This window comes from Coccinella septempunctata, chromosome 3 (genome assembly GCF_907165205.1).
Source record: "Coccinella septempunctata chromosome 3, icCocSept1.1, whole genome shotgun sequence".
Lineage (NCBI taxonomy): Eukaryota > Metazoa > Arthropoda > Insecta > Coleoptera > Coccinellidae > Coccinella > Coccinella septempunctata.
This window is the reverse complement of record NC_058191.1, coordinates 38205243-38224427: the sequence shown is the minus strand read 5'-3', so window position 1 is coordinate 38224427 and position 19185 is coordinate 38205243. Positions and strand designations below refer to the sequence as shown.

Below are 19185 nucleotides of genomic sequence, written 5' to 3'. Positions count from 1 at the left end.
AAGTTGGAAGGAATACAGGGTTAGTCATTGACGCGTTCAAAAAGTTTAACAGTTGATTCTTGAGGTTAAAAGAAACACTTATTTCCCATTTTTTCCGATTCGGCCCTGATAAAAATATATAGCTATTTTAAGTTTTCATAATGGGCTGTGCCACCTCTAGAAAAACAAAATTACCTTCAGAATAACAAGCTAAATCTATGACACTACACATGTGGATCCTTCAAAAAAAGTTGCATTCGGTCAAAGTACCCAATTGTTCGAATTTTACAGATATTTTTTAATTTTTAAACATCAAATTACTCGAAAACGACGCATTCTATATTATATATAAAGAATAATATGTACTTCTATTTTACAAAACGTTCAAATATTCATTAGATAGCGCACAACTTAGTTTCAAGTCTTGGGTTATTTTTTTCAACAGCCTGTATCTTTCAAACCTAGTCGATTCAGAAAAAGTGGTAAAGGAAAAAAGTGCTTATTTTGACTTCAAAAATCTACTGTTAAAATATTCGTACGAGTCAAAGACCCACCTTGTATGTTTTAAATGCAAGCTTGATCTTCTTTGAATGTTAGAGTTAATGACATATTTTTCTTATATTTTGAAAAAAAAAGGACTATTTCTATTCAATTGATTCCTCATTATCGAAAAAATCTAAGAGAGTGATATACAGTGTGACCTTTGTGTCTATCCATTATATATTTCCATCAGTAAATTCCAGGTTTTCGTGAAATTCCATTACGGCCCTGCCTGCGTCGCGGTGCTCATAGCGCTCCGTAGACTGCGTGGCGACGGACGTTGCGAAAGTGGCGCCCCCAATTTTCCCGTGGTGACCACCTGAACTAACGCGACTCAACACGTTTATTTTCTCTCTTTTCAACCAACAGCAGTAGGTCTTTAGCCCAGTTTCACGTAACGATCAGCGTGAAACTAGATCTTCGCAGCACATAACCTGTCCGTGTTGTAATTGCACATAAGTGACACTTCTTCATGCGATTTTCCTCTAACGATGTGACCGATATTGTTCGCGATGAATGAAGTCTGTTATGTTAGGCGGAAGCAAAGAGTCTTCGCTCAGCGACCAGGAAAGGAGTCAGGAGATCATCAGATGCAAAGCGAAAATTGTGAGTGAGATTCGAGCATCTTTTTGAGTTTCTTCTTGATGTGGTGTCTGGTGTCTCATTTTGAATATATTTCAACTCCTGGTTCTCTGGCTAATAGTAAACATTACCAAATAACTCATCATTTACTGCAAAATTCAAAGAAAACGCCTTATCCTGACTGTGAAATTCTTTCAATTAACGAATGTATTTCTTGTTTTTTGTATATGGCTATTTTTATGAAAAAGAGAAGAATTGCTCATTGGCAAATTTGAACAATATCTTATATTGATACTCCAACCAATAATTTATGAGGGGATAGAAAATGAAAATTTTGGTGATATAGATATCATGATAGCATCGAAATTATAATAATAAGGTGATAAGCAATTAGGGACCAAGGTGGTTTTTAATCATTCCGCTACATAACCTCAGTTTTTATCGAAAAACCTCCCCACGAGATTTTAAGTTTTCCAAAATTTCATCTGCGATATAAGATGAGAAAAATTGCATAACTTTTTTCGAAATATCTCGATTTGTGTATAAAGTATCAGAAAGAAATTCAAAATCGAATTTCTGATTTCAATATTGCAATACATATTTTGAAATGAGTATGAACTCTTCAGAATATTAGTGGTTAATGGATAAATTTTCGACAAGAATGCCTAAAAAATTCACTTCATCAGCAGAATCGATTTGCATACAAGGTTTTAGACATATACTCGTAAGTCTGCACCACCTCTTATAGGTTTTCTTACTTCACCTTCATTCAAATTGGATTGATCAAATTCAGCAACCTTCGAATATGAGAATGGATTTGAAATGTAACACTTATTGGACTTATCCTTGATATTGAACTTGATGCCCGCATGTCGAAAAATATTCAAAATATGGCAAGATCAAGAAAAGCCCATTCCTGAAGCGATGAAAAATTTTTGATTTCATTTCCCATGTTACAAAAATATTATAAGCTAAAATATGAGCTTTCAACCATTTTGCACTACCAAATGTAACCAACTATGTATGACATTGTTATGGCAATAAAGTATTACTTTTATAAGTGGAGTCAAATGTGAATATCCACACATATTCAAAAAATCTTCATCGAAATTTAATAACTCCTCAAATAAGAAATTGTTGTTTTTCTTTCAAGATCAGAACCTCATTTATCATCACTTATTTAAAGAAGTTGATTAAGTTATGATCGAATGTACTTTAAAACGAAATATACAATCAGGAAAATTGACATCAACGCGAAAATGAACAATTGCCAAGGATTCGGTTAATATCTAATATTCATACTGTTCAAACGCTCGTTGTGTTCAGAAAAGCACAAAACTTCGAATATAAATCAAACTTGTTGTTCTTCTCTATTAATAAATGTTCCATGAGGGATAATACAACTTGAAGTAAAGTCTCTCACAGACTCTCGAGCTTGCAGGATATACGGTTATTTAGCAATTTACTTGAAATTTATGACCTCTCTTGAGAAGTTCGTTCGAGAAAACGTCTGCGAGTATTCCTGAATAAAGCTAGATCTTGGTGGTTTTAATTCTACATACAAAATGTGAACAAAGGAGACAATCTTTATTCATTCGGTTATGTGCAATGAAATTTGTTCATCGGAGCAGAGTTATTTGTTCACCGTTGCATGAACAAAGGGTAATTTTCAACACTGGCGAGCATCATGGAAGTAGGAGGATGGATATTGAAAATTTCGGTTATAAGTTAGGTCTCAATCATACACGACTACAATTTATAAATAAAAATGGAGCAATTTTTTGTGTTGTCATCGCATAACGTGAAAACGGTTGAACCAATTTTATCAATTTTTTCTTCGAAACCTTCCCCATACTTTGTAGATGGTTTTAACGAAAGAAGAATTCAGAAAAGTTGCTTGAGAAACTGGGAAAATCAAGAAAACTGGATGAAATTTAAATTTCGCGCGCAAATGTATGTTGGGTAGTCTATCCCCACGGCCAAGTAATTGACACAAGTGAGGAACAACAGGATCTCAATATTGATTCATTTTTCCCAAAGTTCAGTATTCTGGTTATCAATTATCAGTTAATTGACTATTGTGGGTCTCAGTTATTAGTAATTATTGTATTAATTCAGTTTGAAATGAAAACTTTTTTCACCTATCATACATTTCTGAACTCATTTTACTTCCAATCACGAAATATTTCCTCACCATGACAGGAAAACGTCTGCTAGGTCAGTTAGTTCAAGATAAAAGTGGTACTGAGCATTTTCTACAGATAAGTAGATATTAATTTTTGCTCACTCTGTATAAACGCTTTACTATTTCGACCCGAATGTCTCAAATGCAAAAGGAAAACCGAATAACCCTATTCGCGCAGAATCTAAACGTGTTTTGGGGTCGTCAGTGCGATGACCTATGAGCTGGCACAAGCACCTTTTTGTTGTCTTATTTTTCCAGGGAAACTGCTCCTATTTCCTCCTCTCCAGGTGCACCAGGGCATCTGTCGTTTTCAGCACATGCACATGTTTCCGTTTACTGGAAAATGGCATACTCTGTTACGAATAAGCTTTTGCTTTGAATAATTTATTCTACGCTGATAAGGATGCATCGAATCTTGCATCTGACAGAGTAAAGATTGGGGATGGAGGGTTTATTGGCAATAACACATCGTTGGTAGGGATGCAAACGATACATCAATATTTTGGGTTAATTTCTTGACTCAGAGTTCCAAGGAATTCTGCATAAACACAGCATAAATCATAAATTAGACAATGCACTTTTTGAAAAAAGATTCGTGAAGTAAGTGAGTTATTTGATTTAATAAAAATTACTCAGGAAAATTAGGAATTTGTTGCCTGAATGAAACCACAGGCTTGGCATTTTGAAAATTGAATTCAAGAGGTCCAAAAAAGTCCTTCATTGTTTGCAATTGTTGACGATCCTTGTGAAGGATCATGAGCAGATTGAATGCACCGTCAGTAAATATCAAATTCAATTTATCACTGAAACTTATCCCCGAATGAAGAACTCCCACTATTAGACAATTGATTATGATCATACAAGCCTGAAATTCGACTGGCACCAACTGAACATGTTGCTGTATGATGATTGACGAATTGACGAGTTCATGAGGTAAGTAACCGCGTGCGTTTTGTATGCATCGTCATGTACGAAAGGATATAATCCTTCATGAAAGGGGAGACGGAAGAAGAGCAACAGTGTCTGACGCAAAAAGCATTTCCGGCTTTTTACGTCCTTTGAGACGGATAGGTTTTGTGAATGAGTGTAATTGCCGGTGACCGAATGAACTTGAATGAAAAAACTTCACTTCTGTCCCACACTAACGAAGTAAAATGGTCAATATGGCAGGTCTTAGGTTCTAAACGGTTCAGACTGAACCTTGAAGACTCAGAGGCTGAAACAAAGAAGAATCTCGAGGTTTTTGAGGCCTCCCATAGCAGGACAGGGTCTTCGAGTTGGAAAACATGACAGAGTGATCTCTCAGCATCTCCGAACTGCCTGTGAAAGTTCCTTTAGCTCTTTTTTAGGTACATGTACCTACAATCTAGTGAACTATAATGAGCGATAACCTTACGAATATCAAGAAAAATCGATTTGAGTTTGCTTCCAAATTGGATAGACATAAGGCGTTTTATATTTCTCTATAAAATGGATTCATTTTCAATTCAGAATAGACTGACTTAATAGGCGAAATTAGAAAAAACCTCATCGTTTTCAAGGTCGGAAACGTTCAGAATCAATACAAAGTTTTACTAATTCCATTTTCGTAATGATAGTAATCAACAGATGACGATGGAAAAAAGATAGGGAAGGTCATTGTCTAATGATGTGTTCGTTATAAATAAGTAATGACTTTTCGATTGGGATATTAGCAACCAAACGTATTTCACCTTCTCTGGTCTTCGGAAATAGATTGTTAGCAATGGTCTGATACGTAAGGGAAACTAGAGCAACAATATTATCGCATCCTTGGTGAAAAGAAGTTATACCAATCAAACAATTTTTCCTGTCCTTATTCGAGAAACAATTGCTGTTATAGCATTCTATAATTGGTATTGGATTTTGGTGAAGAAGGGAGACAGGGATTCGGAATTTGTAGCAATAGATTCAGCGTGTTCGAAAACCTTTATTTTCACACCAAAATTTCAAATATCTGCTCCAGTTTAGGAGAAAATATTATTTTTTGTTTTTCCAGTTTTAATTTTCGAGTTGACTTCGAAGAGCTCTCTGGAGTGGAATTCTCTATTGAATCATCAACTGTTTGGTTTTCTAGGATCTTCAAAACAAATTCTATGCACTCCATATCCGAGGACAGTCATAGAACATCCTGATTTTTAGACAGAGTAGCAAATAGGTCATTTTAGGGGGGGTCTAACCCCTTGCTCATTTTTGACCCAAAAAAATCGAGATTTTCGAAATCGAGTTTTTGTGCTAGGGTGGAAGCCTAGGCAACGCTGATTATATAACCGGAAATCCCAATTGGATCAGACGAATATAACAGGAGATATCGCAAATTGAAAATTGCAATTTTTGAAAAAATGTCATTTTGAAGATGAAAATCTAAACGAAGGGAGATAGGCTTCCGCAAATAGCTGCAATAGATTCAGCGTATTCGAAAACCTATTTTTTCATACCAAACTTTCCAATATCTGGCACTGTTTGAGAGAAAATAATTTTTTTTGTTTTTCCACTTTTCATTCTCGAGTTGACTTCGAAGAGCTCTCTGGAGTGCAATTCTCTATTGAATCATCAACTGTTTGGTTTTCTAGAATCTTCGAAACAAATTCTATGCACTCCATATCCGAGGACAGTCATAGAACATCCTGATTTTTAGACAGAGTAGCAAATATGTCATTTTAGGGGGGTCTAACCCCTTGCTCATTTTTGACCCAAAAAATCGAGATTTTCGAAATTGAGTTTTTGTGCTAGGGTGGAAGCCTAGGCAACGCTGATTATATAACCGGAAATCCCAATTGGATCCCACGAATATAACAGGAGATATCGCAGATTGAAATTTGCAATTTTTGAAAAAATGCCATTTTGAAGATGAAAATCTAAACGAAGGGAGATAGGCTTCCGCAAATGGCTGCAATAGATTTAGCGTATTCGAAAACCTATATTTTCATACTAAACTCTCCAATATCTGACACTGTTTGAGAGAAAATAATTTTTTTTGTTTTTCCACTTTTCATTTTCGAGTTGACTTCGAAGAGCTCTCTGGAGCGCAATTCTCTATTAAATCATCAACTGTTTGGTTTTCTAGAATCTTCAAAACAAATTCTATGCACTCCATATCCGAGGACAGTCATAGAGCATCCTGATTTTTAGACAGAGTAGCAAATAGGTCATTTTAGGGGGGTCTAACCCCTTGCTCATTTTTGACCCAAAAAATCGAGATTTTCGAAATCGAGTTTTTGTGCTAGGGTGGACGCCTAGGCAACGCTGATTATATAACCGGAAATCCCAATTGGATCAGACGAATATAACAGGAGATATCGCAAATTGAAAATTGCAATTTTCGAAAAAATGCCATTTTGAAGTTGAAAATCTAAACGAAGAAAGATAGGCTTCCGCAAATGGCTGAAATAGATTCAGCGTATTCGAAAACCTATATTTTCATACCGAACACTCTGATATCTGACACTGTTTGAGAGAAAATAATTTTTTTTGTTTTTCCACTTTTCATTTTCGAGTTGACTTCGAAGAGCTCTCTGGAGTGCAATTCTCTATTGAATCATCAACTGTTTGGTTTTCTAGAATCTTCAAAACAAATTCTATGCACTGCATATCCGAGGACAGTCATAGAACATGCTGATTTTTAGACAGAGTAGCAAATAGGTCATTTTAGGGGGTCTAACCCCTTGCTCATTTTTGACCCAAAAAATCGAGATTTTCGAAATCGAGTTTTTGTGCTAGGGTGGAAGCCTAGGCAACGCTGATTAAATAACCGGAAATCCCAATTGGATCCCTCGAATATAACAGGAGATATCGCAGATTGAAATTTGCAATTTCTGAAAAAATGCCATTTTGAAGATGAAAATCTGAAAGAAGAAAGATAGGCTTCCGCAAATGGCTGCAATAGATTCAGCGTATTCGAAAACCTATATTTTCATACCAAACTCTCCAATATCTGACACTGTTTGGGAGAAAATAATTTTTTTTGTTTTTCCACTTTTCATTTTCGAGTTGACTTCGAAGAGCTCTCTGGAGTGCATTTCTCTATTGAATCATCAACTGCTTGGTTTTTTAGAATCTTCAAAACAAATTCTATGAACTCCATATCCGAGGACAGTCATGGAACATTCTGATTTCTAGACAGAGTAGCAAATAGGTCACTTTAGGGGGGTCTAACCCCTTGCTCATTTTTGACACAAAAAATCGAGATTTTCGAAATCGAGTTTTTGTGCTAGGGTGGACGCCTAGGCAACGCTGATTATATAACCGGAAATCCCAATTGGATCAGACGAATATAACAGGAGATATCGCAAATTGAAATTTGCAATTTTTGAAAAAATGCCATTTTGAAGATGAAAATCTAAACGAAGGGAGATAGGCTTCCGCAAATGGCTGCAATAGATTCAGCGTATTCGAAAACCTATATTTTCATACCAAACTCTCCAATATCTGACACTGTTTGAGAGAAAATAATTTTTTTTGTTTTTCCACTTTTCATTTTCGAGTTGACTTCGAAGAGCTCTCTGGAGTGCAATTCTCTATTGAATCATCAACTGTTTGGTTTTCTATAATCTTCAAAACAAATTCTATGCACTCCATATCCGAGGACAGTCATAGAGCATCCTGATTTTTAGACAGAGTAGCAAATAGGTGATTTTAGGGGGGTCTAACCCCTTGCTCATTTTTGACCCAAAAAATCGAGATTTTCGAAATCGAGTTTTTGTGCTAGGGTGGAAGCCTAGGCAACGCTGATTATATAACCGGAAATCCCAATTGGATCCCACGAATATAACAGGAGATATCGCAGATTGAAATTTGCAATTTTTGAAAAAATGCCATTTTGAAGATGAAAATCTAAACGAAGGGAGATAGGCTTCCGCAAATGGCTGCAATAGATTCAGCGTATTCGAAAACCTATATTTTCATACCAAACTTTCCAATATCTGACACTGTTTGAGAGAAAATATTTTTTTTTGTTTTTCCACTTTTCATTTTCGAGTTGACTTCGAAGAGCTCTCTGGAGTGGAATTCTCTATTGAATCATCAACTGCTTGGTTTTTTAGAATCTTCAAAACAAATTCTATGAACTCCATATCCGAGGACAGTCATGGAACATTCTGATTTCTAGACAGAGTAGCAAATAGGTCATTTAGGGGGGTCTAACCCCTTGCTCATTTTTGACCCAAAAAATCGAGATTTTCGAAATCGAGTTTTTGTGCTAGGGTGGAAGCCTAGGCACCGCTGATTATATAACCGGAAATCCCAATTGGATCCCACGAATATAACAGGAGATATCGCAGATTGAAATTTGCAATTTTTGAAAAAATGCCATTTTGAAGATGAAAATCTAAACGAAGGGAGATAGGCTTCCGCAAATGGCTGCAATAGATTCAGCGTATTCGAAAACCTATATTTTCATACCAAACTCTCCAATATCTGACACTGTTTGAGAGAAAATAATTTTTTTTGTTTTTCCACTTTTCATTTTCGAGTTGACTTCGATGAGCTCTCTGGAGTGCAATTCTCTATTGAATCATCAACTGTTTGGTTTTCTATAATCTTCAAAACAAATTCTATGCACTCCATATCCGAGGACAGTCATAGAGCATCCTGATTTTTAGACAGAGTAGCAAATAGGTGATTTTAGGGGGGTCTAACCCCTTGCTCATTTTTGACCCAAAAAATCGAGATTTTCGAAATCGAGTTTTTGTGCTAGGGTGGAAGCCTAGGCAACGCTGATTATATAACCGGAAATCCCAATTGGATCCCACGAATATAACAGGAGATATCGCAGATTGAAATTTGCAATTTTTGAAAAAATGCCATTTTGAAGATGAAAATCTAAACGAAGGGAGATAGGCTTCCGCAAATGGCTGCAATAGATTCAGCGTATTCGAAAACCTATATTTTCATACCAAACTCTCCAATATCTGACACTGTTTGAGAGAAAATATTTTTTTTTGTTTTTCCACTTTTCATTTTCGAGTTGACTTCGAAGAGCTCTCTGGAGTGGAATTCTCTATTGAATCATCAACTGTTTGGTTTTCTACAATCTTCAAAACAAATTCTATGAACTCCATATCCGAGGACAGTCATAGAACATCCTGATTTTTAGACAGAGTAGCAAATAGGTCATTTTAGGGGGGTCTAACCCCTTGCTCATTTTTGACCCAAAAAATCGAGATTTTCGAAATTGAGTTTTTGTGCTAGGGTGGAAGCCTAGGCAACGCTCATTATATAACCGGAAATCCCAATTGGATCAGACGAATATAACAGGAGATATCGCAAATTGAAAATTGCAATTTTTGAAAAAATGCCATTTTGAAGATGAAAATCTAAACGAAGGGAGATAGGCTTCCGCAAATGGCTGCAATAGATTCAGCGTATTCGAAAACCTATATTTTCATACCAAACTCTCCAATATCTGACACTGTTCACGAGAAAATATTTTTTTATGTTTTTCCATTTTTCATTTTTGAGTACTTTTTAAAGGGATCTTCTGAGTGCAATTCCCAGTGGGAGTATTGGCCACCCTAGGCCCTTAGCCAAGAAGAATATTGAACTTAGTCGAATATTTTTCAACCACTCTGTATAGATTTTTTGAATTATTTCGTTTTATCAGGAGGGATCCATCTTCAGCTCACTTGATATTGAGTAATATGCTCAATGGATTCTTCCCCAACTTACTGAGATATGATATGACTTATAAATAAAGATGATTAGAATAATGTATCTTCAGAATACAATTGAATCGTGACAATCAATTCAGCACAATACCAACTAAGTACGTTTTTTCTGCCTTTTCAGACCTGTAATAGACAGAAACGGAGTTCACCACGATAAACCCGATCTATTCACCTTGAATTCAACATTTTCTGACATACATCGAGACTTGTAGTAGGTCGCTTGGTTTTTTCAGCGTGTCGGATCAACTCTAGCCTATCATAAATTACACCGTCTACTTACGTAGAAGTAGAAGACACCGGCTTTTGAACAACTCCCATTTGAACAATTCAATGCCGTCACGTTTGGGGATTACCTTTCGGAAAGAATACATTTTTTCTTCAGTAGATTGCGACGCTTTGGGATCATCGCCGCGAAATTTGGTAATCTCGAAATTATTTTAAGATAGCGGAGTTCAATGTCTCGACATTCAAAATGAATCGAGCCCGTTAATCTATTGGGAATATTCATTAACGCTGTAGGTGATTGGTATGCGAAAAGTGTGCGATGCTTATGGATAAGTGTGGATCTTATAGTTGTGCACGTTGGAGTTTTGTAGCTAATTGAGTTTGGTGTCAGTGGGAAGTAAAATTCAAGTTCCTGTGTGCCGTTGTTCGGTGTTGGAGGCTTGTGAATGAAAAAGAATTTCGATGCTGCTGTGAGTATTCGACGCAATAATCTTCGATTATTGTTTATATTTCTTGGAAGCAGATCTGGAAGCTTCTGCTATCTCACTCAACACTTCCATTTTCCTTTACTTACCAGTTCAACTTAAGAGGACCAACTGTTTTTTTTTTAGAGAGGGGTAATTTGTTTTGGGTAGTAGGTGCATATTTGAATGGTGGTGGAAAGGTCACATTTTCGGGAATCAGACTCTCACCTTAGTCGACGTTTCGGAAAAGGTTATTATCATCACCAGGGCAAGAATGAATTCACTACTCCCAAAACCTTCGGAATAAATAGAAAATGTACATCAAAATCATTTAATTTCGAAACAGATTGACAGTGGCTGTCTTTTCTTTTTATATATTTATGTAGAAACGCATTATTTATTCTTAGAAGTGTATTGATTAGGCAGAAGGGTAGATATTGGTAGGATGACTACGTTTTTTGTATTGAAATTCATAAAACTCTCCCTAGTATTTCACCAGTTTAAACTCAGTAGACAAACAGAGATTGCTCGGATTTTTTCTGAGAAATCAAATCACTTAAACTGTACTAAGCAGCAAATGAAGTGGGACACCTAAAAAATTGTCAAGTTTGACAAGCTAAAACTTCAAGAAGCTACAACTTCGATAGTACTTCGATGATATTGGATATGTACCCCGAGATGCAAAGCCTTATCCTTCGCCTTTATGCCACTGGCACAGAGTAATTTTTTTCAATCTCTTCTTGTTGTACAGGGTGTCAATGTAAGGCAGCCAGAAATTTTCGTTTTTTGGCTAAGAATGTGGGAATAGTATAGGTCTTTACAAAGTTTTTTTTATACTGAGTGGATTGTTAGATCAACACATCGGGACATCTTGGCTGTTTTTCGGAAACAATGCGTTGCTATGGAAATATTGCCATTTTATGAAGTCACTTATTTTTCTAGAAATTCTAACTCTAACTTCGACATTTCTTGGCCTATATCGGATTTTTCGCTAGTTTTGAGAATTGCCATCCTCATTCTTCAGGTAACTGGCGCAGGCTTTTTTTTTCAAGCTTCTGTTATTGTACAGGGTGTGAACATATAAAAGCGAAAAATTTCAGTTTTTCGGTTAAGGATTAAGAAATATTGGGGGCCTTATAAAGTTTTTCTTTATATTATGTTTGTATTGTTAGTTCATCACCTCGAAAAATGTTCATCATTTCCTCGATATTTTGCGTTGCTATAGAAATACCGATATTTTATGAAATTCTGTTTTTCTCGAGAAATTCGCGGTTTTTTATATAATAATAGCAGATATCGTTGAAACTGCATCATGGATATCTAATATAATTAAAATGATCAACTGCAATGTCGTGCATAAAGGGACTTGTGATTAAAAAAAATTTAAACTTAATTATAAGTTACATTTTACACGGTTTTTTTTCAAGAACTACAGCTTTAAAGGTAACATGGAGTGCGGATTTTGTTTTTGTGGGATATAATGCGCCTTATCGAGCATAACTATGGCACAAGTATCCTCAAAAGCAAAATCCTTCAATCGTAGTGAAATCAACGATCTTCGAAGAAGTTAGAGTTTTACCGTTGAGCCAGAAATTCTCAGGTGAAATCTTACAGAAATGAGAAAAATACTATTTTCACTAAACTTCAATTCGAGCACTCATTTCATTTGTAGCTTCCTTCAAAGTGTAACGCTCAACAAATGGATAGAAAATTTCAAATAAAATCAAGGATTTTTTTAGGTAATTTTTAAATTTTTTATCACATACCTATAACATATGCACGTCACTGCTTTTGATCAATTTCCCTACAAACTATTCCTTGATGCAGATTACATTTAACTCTGCTTTTGTTTCTTTGAAAAGCCGAAAAAAAAACGAAATTCCATGAAATAGCGTTATTTTCACAGCAACACAATACATATATCTAGCTACTGACGAAAACTTTTCAACGTAATGACCTAACATAACAAAAAAAACTTAGTAAGGCCATCACTGTTCCTAAATTCTCAGCCAAAAATAAGTAAATTTTTCGTTCCCTTATATTCTCACTCTGTATAACAAGAGGAGCTTGGCAAAAAATTCGTTGATTTAAATTCTCGGGATATCTTGTGCTAGAGACCTAGAAACATCTTCTTAACGTTTATGATGTTGAAATAGAATTCTAAATGGATTTATGATTGTTGGCATTTCCTCTTCTGTAATTAATTCTATAGAAAACAAGGATGATCAAATTCCGATGTATCACTCAAACATTGTAAACAACCTTTGGTTCAAACATAAATTATGTATATGTTTTGATACCTTAGAACAGCGATAACCTACACCTGAATCATAAAAAATTGAGTATCATTTATACGTTTCGTATCATATTACTAATGTAGAGCAACAAGTTCAGATAAGATTAAATTGAAATTCGTCTATAGTATCGCCATGCAGATTTCATTCATTCAACAATTATGTAAACTGCCATCGAGGATAAAACTCTGCTATTGAAAACTACAATGAAAGAACAATTATTCACAGTTAAAAGTTAATACCATCAATAAGTCCCTTTAAATAGCTGCATTCCCCCTGTCTTGATAAATTTTTTCGAAATGATTAATCATTCTCTTGATTTTTGCACCAATCAAGATTCGTATACATACGTTATCTATTAAAAATCAACCGATTAATTTAATCATCATCGATAAAATTCCAATTAATCCAGATTTAAACCGTTCTCTCTTTGTTTTTTCAGTATAAACTCAACATGCAGAGGTGTCCTTACATCCACGAGATGAAGGAGCGCCTTCTTGGCGAGCAAATATCCTTAGAACCCCCTCCCAAAATAGTTCCGGCTCAATCCAACAACAAGATGGAATCATCCCCTACGCCAACACAGCAACAACCTGTAGCCACCATAGTTAGAGTAAGTAAAAATCATACCCCCACAAGATTCGTCTTTAAATATTTCATTCATTTCATTGCTGTATCCCGTTGCCGGGAATGAATCTACAAAAAGACCAAAAAAGGAAAAAAAAAAGAAAAGAAAAAGAAAAAGAAAAAAAAGTGCGAACCATCCTACCACATTCCGGGCATGGATAGTCAAAAAACATTAAATAAAAGTTCAGAAAATTTTCCAAATGTTCTTAGACAAAATGTATTTCATGGAGATTCGTTATTTTCATTTATGAAAAAGGTAAAACGATACCTATTAGTTCATCGATCATATTCAAAAATATGATATTCTCTTGTACTAACTAATAATAGATAGGTCTACGTTCTTCTATTATTAGAATACAATTAATTTCTTGGGATTTGCTTCATGTGTGTTCTGAAATATAGCTGCCATATCTCTGAAATTCACTCATGTGGACAAGAAAAGGTTATTAACATAATATGTATTTTAAAATGTGGCATTCTTCAAGCATATATCTCTGAATTATAGTTTTCAGAATACAATAAAAGGATAATGGTACAATATGTGTGTGTATAAATAACATGGCTATTTTAATTTTACAGCTAATAAATAAAATTTGTCTCCGATTGCGAAAAATATAGCATTCCTTTTAGTGAAACATTGGTTTTGTGAAAATTTAGCTCTTAAATTTTCTCTTATTTTCTTTTCACTAAACATATATCAGAGGTCAACATTATTTTACTATATCAAATAGAAATATTATACATATTATTATTTTTTGTATACGAGTTTTCTATAGCGTTGATTTGTAAAGATAAGATGATGGTTTTTGTCTCGAAGGATATCTGAGAACAGAACAGAATCGATTTTTCTAAGCAAGTTTTCAAAACCTATATTTCTTAAAATTAATTCACATGTGCCTCTGAGTGTCACTCAAAGTACTGTAAATTTAATACTGAATCTGAAATACATGGAATCTGGTGGAAGGATCACTGCTGAAATATAAACAATGCGTTATTAAAAAAATGATCCTTTGTGTAACCTTTTCACTGGTATCCTGAGATGGGGAAGTGCTTTTCTATGTGAATTTTCGATGTTTTTCAGTTAAACGCTGATGGATATGGTTCTCCAACACATCACGTGGCAGATAGAACACCCCTCATGCCTCGGGATATTGTGGAGGACTTGTCCTGCCCTGACGAATCCCATTATCCAAAAAATGCCAAGTAAGTCAATTCGTATATTACCAAAATTATTGAATGTAAAACAACGAAAAAAAACAACAAACGCTGTTTTTATATTTAAAATTCTGTAGGTGTTCGTTGATATTCTTTATTTCAAACGTAAATACTAATCTGATGATGGCCAATAATCTCGAAACGAGTGTCTCTTGATTGGGATGGATTACTCCGATACTATGTGGAGTTAAATTCATTCAACTCTCCGTATTGTTTGGAAGTACAAGTAGGTAGTACTGGCAGTATCTGAGATGGGATTCGCGTAAATTCCAGTCCAACTGGAGAAAATTTCTTAGGCCCCACTTCCAACTGCAGAATTTAATGAAGAATGTTGAAATTCAGCTAGGAAAACCCAATCTATATAAATATACATGTTGTTTCTTCCTTACAGCTTTGGACAAAAATAGTCACACTGTTATTTACTTTGGATTAACTGAATGTGATTAAAATTCCTCCTTTACCTAATCGAAAGTTCATAAACCAAGCAATGGATATTTAAAACCTCAGATGTTTGCTTAAAGCTGAAATAATTTCAGCATTTTCTCGAAATAGTCATTGGTAATGATTTCCTGCATATTGGATTTTTTTAAACCAAAAACTGCTCCAATAGCTTCCTCCTTAATACTTCCCTTTGATATACAGGCTGTCCCGAAATTATTGCACCAAAATTTGGTCACACATTTTCGAAACAAAAATTAGGGTACCCCTATTTTTGCTCCTAAACTCACAATACGAACTATCACTTTCGAAAATAATGAAGGATTGAAATCTCCAAAAACATACATGCTTTTTGAGATTTGAGAGTCATTTTTGACCATGTAGGCCCTTGGGCAAATCTAGGAGAGAGAAACGAAGGAAAACATGTTGAAAACATCAGTTCACTGAATATTAGTGTTCTGTGAATTAGTCTCGCCTTATGAACAACGATGTCGATGGGCATTTAGGGCTCGAAACAGGTCGAGAGCTCAGTATAGAGCTGGCTGTAATTACATGTTGGCTTACTGTAGACGTGATGACATTCTCGGAACTTTGAACATTCGATCGATAGCCAAAGCCATGAAGGAACCGAGCAAAACTCATCAAAAAATACATTTCATTGGAAAAAAAGAGTATGGAGTATAGTGTGAACTTTACTAGTCAACCATTCAACTACTATACTCCATTCACTTTTATTTCAGCACCCGGTTGGCCATGGAAATTCGACACCTTTCACTCTGTATAGTAAGAAAATGTGGGGGTTATGAAGCTTGTCAAAACATTTTTGGGTTTTAAATCAACGCTATGTTGCCCGTTCTACGTAAAAGTTTCTGTTATTACGTATTTTATCACAATGTCGAATCTCGCCGGAAAATATGTGACGAACGCAGAACAATTCGGTCTACAGAATTCGAAAGATTTCTAGTGAGCCCAAAAAAAAAATTGTTGAATGAAAGTCAAGCTAATTTCTCCCCTATAAACAACGATATGTACTGATCTTTGGAGCACCCACAGACAGGGATCTTTGGGAATTACTACTAATTCCTTTGACATGAGTATACATAAACATGGTGATCCAACGAAAACTTATCACAAAATTGAGTAATGGAATTAATGTCTGGAATTAAATATCAATGAATATATTAACGGCATGCAGACACATTCAGAATTCAATAATTGTCTGCATGCCGTTAATATATTCATTCTTATATCACAAAAGTTGTAACTATTCTACCAGTTATTTCCTTATCGATGGGAATTTCGAAGGGAAATTTCAGGATCAGATAGTACTCGATAAGATGTTCAACATGAGGTATCGCAACACCCCTCATCCCTATGGAAAATCAAGGGGTTGGGCTCACCCCAGGGGGTTGCTAAGAGCAGAAAAGTTGTCCCCCTCGAATAAAAAATTGACGTTGAGTATTCGTTGGACCACACTCTGTATATACACTGCGCAAAAATATTGATAATGATAATTATTTTTATCAGAATTATGCATGCATATGTTATCCACTTTCAACGGTTTTCTTCGATACAGATGTTTTTTCCCAACAGGAATAAAAAAAGATGATATTATCATATTTTGAATGTATTGGCTCCATTCTAAAATCAGTTGTTCTCGATCAATTCTAGTGATCAATAGTTTTTCTTTCGTTTGATTTTCTACACTCGATCGCTATGCAACGCGAAACACGCAATTTGACCCAAGAGGAATGTGCCCAAGCAGTAGTTTTGCGAGAAGAAGGGTGGACATATACAAGAATTGCAGAAACGTTTGGAGTTTTCCATACAAGTGTGTCCAGAATGTTGCAGCGATTCAGGGAGACAGGTATGAATGTCCGAAGAGCAGGACAGGGTAGACCACGGGTAACAACTGCCATTCAAGAACGTTACTTGAGAGTTTCTTCGTTGAGACAACGGCTTGCAACCGCTCGCCTCCTTCAAATTCAGCTTGAGCAAACTCATGAGGTGCAAATTAGCACTCAGACAATTAGAAATCGCCTCAGAGAATATGATTTGAGGTCTCGTGTCGCGGCAAGAGGCCCAGCTCTTACCTCAGCCCATCGAAGGGCGCGTTTGGATTTTGCGAGAGAGCAAATCCATTGGGAAGAGGCCGATTGGGAAAAGGTTCTCTTCACAGATGAGTCTAGATTCTGCCTCTACCATTGTGATCGACGTTCCCTTGTATACAGACGTCCACATGAAAGATATGCTCAGTGCAATTTCCTGAATACTACTGGTTTCGGGGGAGGATCGATTATGGTATGGGGTGGAATATCTTCGACTGCTCGCACAGACCTAGTGGTCGTTGATAATGGAGCTATGAATGCTGATAAGTATATAAGGAACATTCTTGAAGAGCATGTAGTGCCATTTGCCCGATACATTGGTGAAAATTTCATTTTTATGGACGATAATGCTAGACCCCATCGTGCGCGCATCGTTCAGGAGTACCTTGAAGAGGTTGAAGTCTCTCGAATGGAATGGCCAGCAAGAAGTCCAGATCTCAATCCGATTGAGCAGGTTTGGGACAACCTCAATAGAAGGCTGAGAAGAACAGAAAATCATCCAGCTACTCTTAATGACTCAGGAATCCAACTCGGAGAAATCTGGGAAAGATTAGATCAGAACATTTTAAGATTTCTCATTTTGAGTATGTAATCAACGCAAGGGGTGGAAATACCAAGTATTAAATTACTTATCAGCATTTCAGTATTTTGAAAATTGTTCATTTCTCTTCTTTAACGTAAGATTCGGTGAAATCCTGAATTTTCTTCCATTTAATGTGTCTTGTTTCGTTCAAAACCTTCCCGAGAGAACATAAAAAATAAGTTATAAAGTCAATGTAGAGTTAACTTTCATTAAAATTGATATTTTCAGAATGTGCGTTAATTTTTTTGCGCAGTGTATTTGATAAAACCGCCGTTCAAGAGTATAATCCAAATCTGCATAATTTTTCAAGCCCTCGACCGAATTTCTATCTGCGTAGTCAGCTCCTTGGCAACCCTATCTTTCAATAATTATCACTGAATGAGTCTAGTGGGACTTCGCACTTTGATCTCATAAAAATTTCAACACAGCCTTTTACCACCTCCAAAGGACTTCCTCATGTTGAGGGCGAGGTCATTAGAGGTTACTGGGTCGAAAGCCCGGGACAGCTCCTCTGGAGGGCCAATGAAAATTTTCAAGCGGGGCACGTGATTCCCGCAGCATCCCTCTCTACGTTTCCGGTTATGGGGTTCTGCAACCGGGGTTTTGCCGGAATTTTAGACCTTCTTGGCCGTTCTACGGCTTCACCAAAACAATTTTGGATTTTTCAATCTTGAATTTTTTCGATAGAACTGTATACCTACCCCTCGAAAATTTATTTAGGAAATGAAATGAAAATAATGGAATAAACGAAGCTTCAAAATGCTACGAATTATAAATTATAATTTATTCATTGGACTGATTAAGAAATTTTTAGTGAATAGGTAAACTACTGAATTTTCCCAGGTTCAGATTCAACGCATTCACTCCCCTACACCAAATTAAGGATTAATTTTTCTTAAATTAAGCACTATAAGTTTTTAACTCATCTATCAAGTGAGATTTTTGTGATATTTTACCTATGCGATTATGTGCTGCAAAGCTTAACGACAATTTTTTTTTGCGCACTTTACAATACATTTTACACACTGGAGATGATATTTTCGTGAAAGGTGTATATTGTATTAGGGGTGTTTTCAATTTCGTCTCTCATATTATTTTTTTTGAGACCTTCACCGCAAAGTGATTTTTTGTGGAAAAGTGCAGGCTGCTTTCTAATGTGGGTTTTTGAACATAGTAAAAATATGAAGTAAGGGAGAATAATTTTGGAGCAGTTAATTTGAAGAATCTTAAGAGCAAAAAGTTTCGTATGAGGGAAAACAAAG

General features: G+C 35.7%; 1 protein-coding gene across 7 annotated transcripts in view; it reads left to right on the top strand.

The window, feature by feature from the left end:
* The window catches only part of LOC123309129 (proton channel OtopLc), a 40371-nt gene that overhangs the window by 3026 nt on the left and 18160 nt on the right, over positions 1–19185 (top strand). For 2 of the 7 annotated variants that reach the window (XM_044892052.1, XM_044892048.1), the window contains exons 1-3: positions 902–1125; positions 13395–13565; positions 14661–14782. In XM_044892052.1, the coding sequence (XP_044747987.1) occupies positions 1036–1125; positions 13395–13565; positions 14661–14782 (383 nt within the window). In that variant the 5' untranslated portion in view covers positions 902–1035. Of the gene's footprint in view, positions 1–901; positions 1126–10222; positions 10665–13394; positions 13566–14660; positions 14783–19185 lie in introns of those variants that run through there. The other 5 variants (XM_044892054.1, XM_044892051.1, XM_044892056.1 and 2 more) reach the window with 4 other exon arrangements.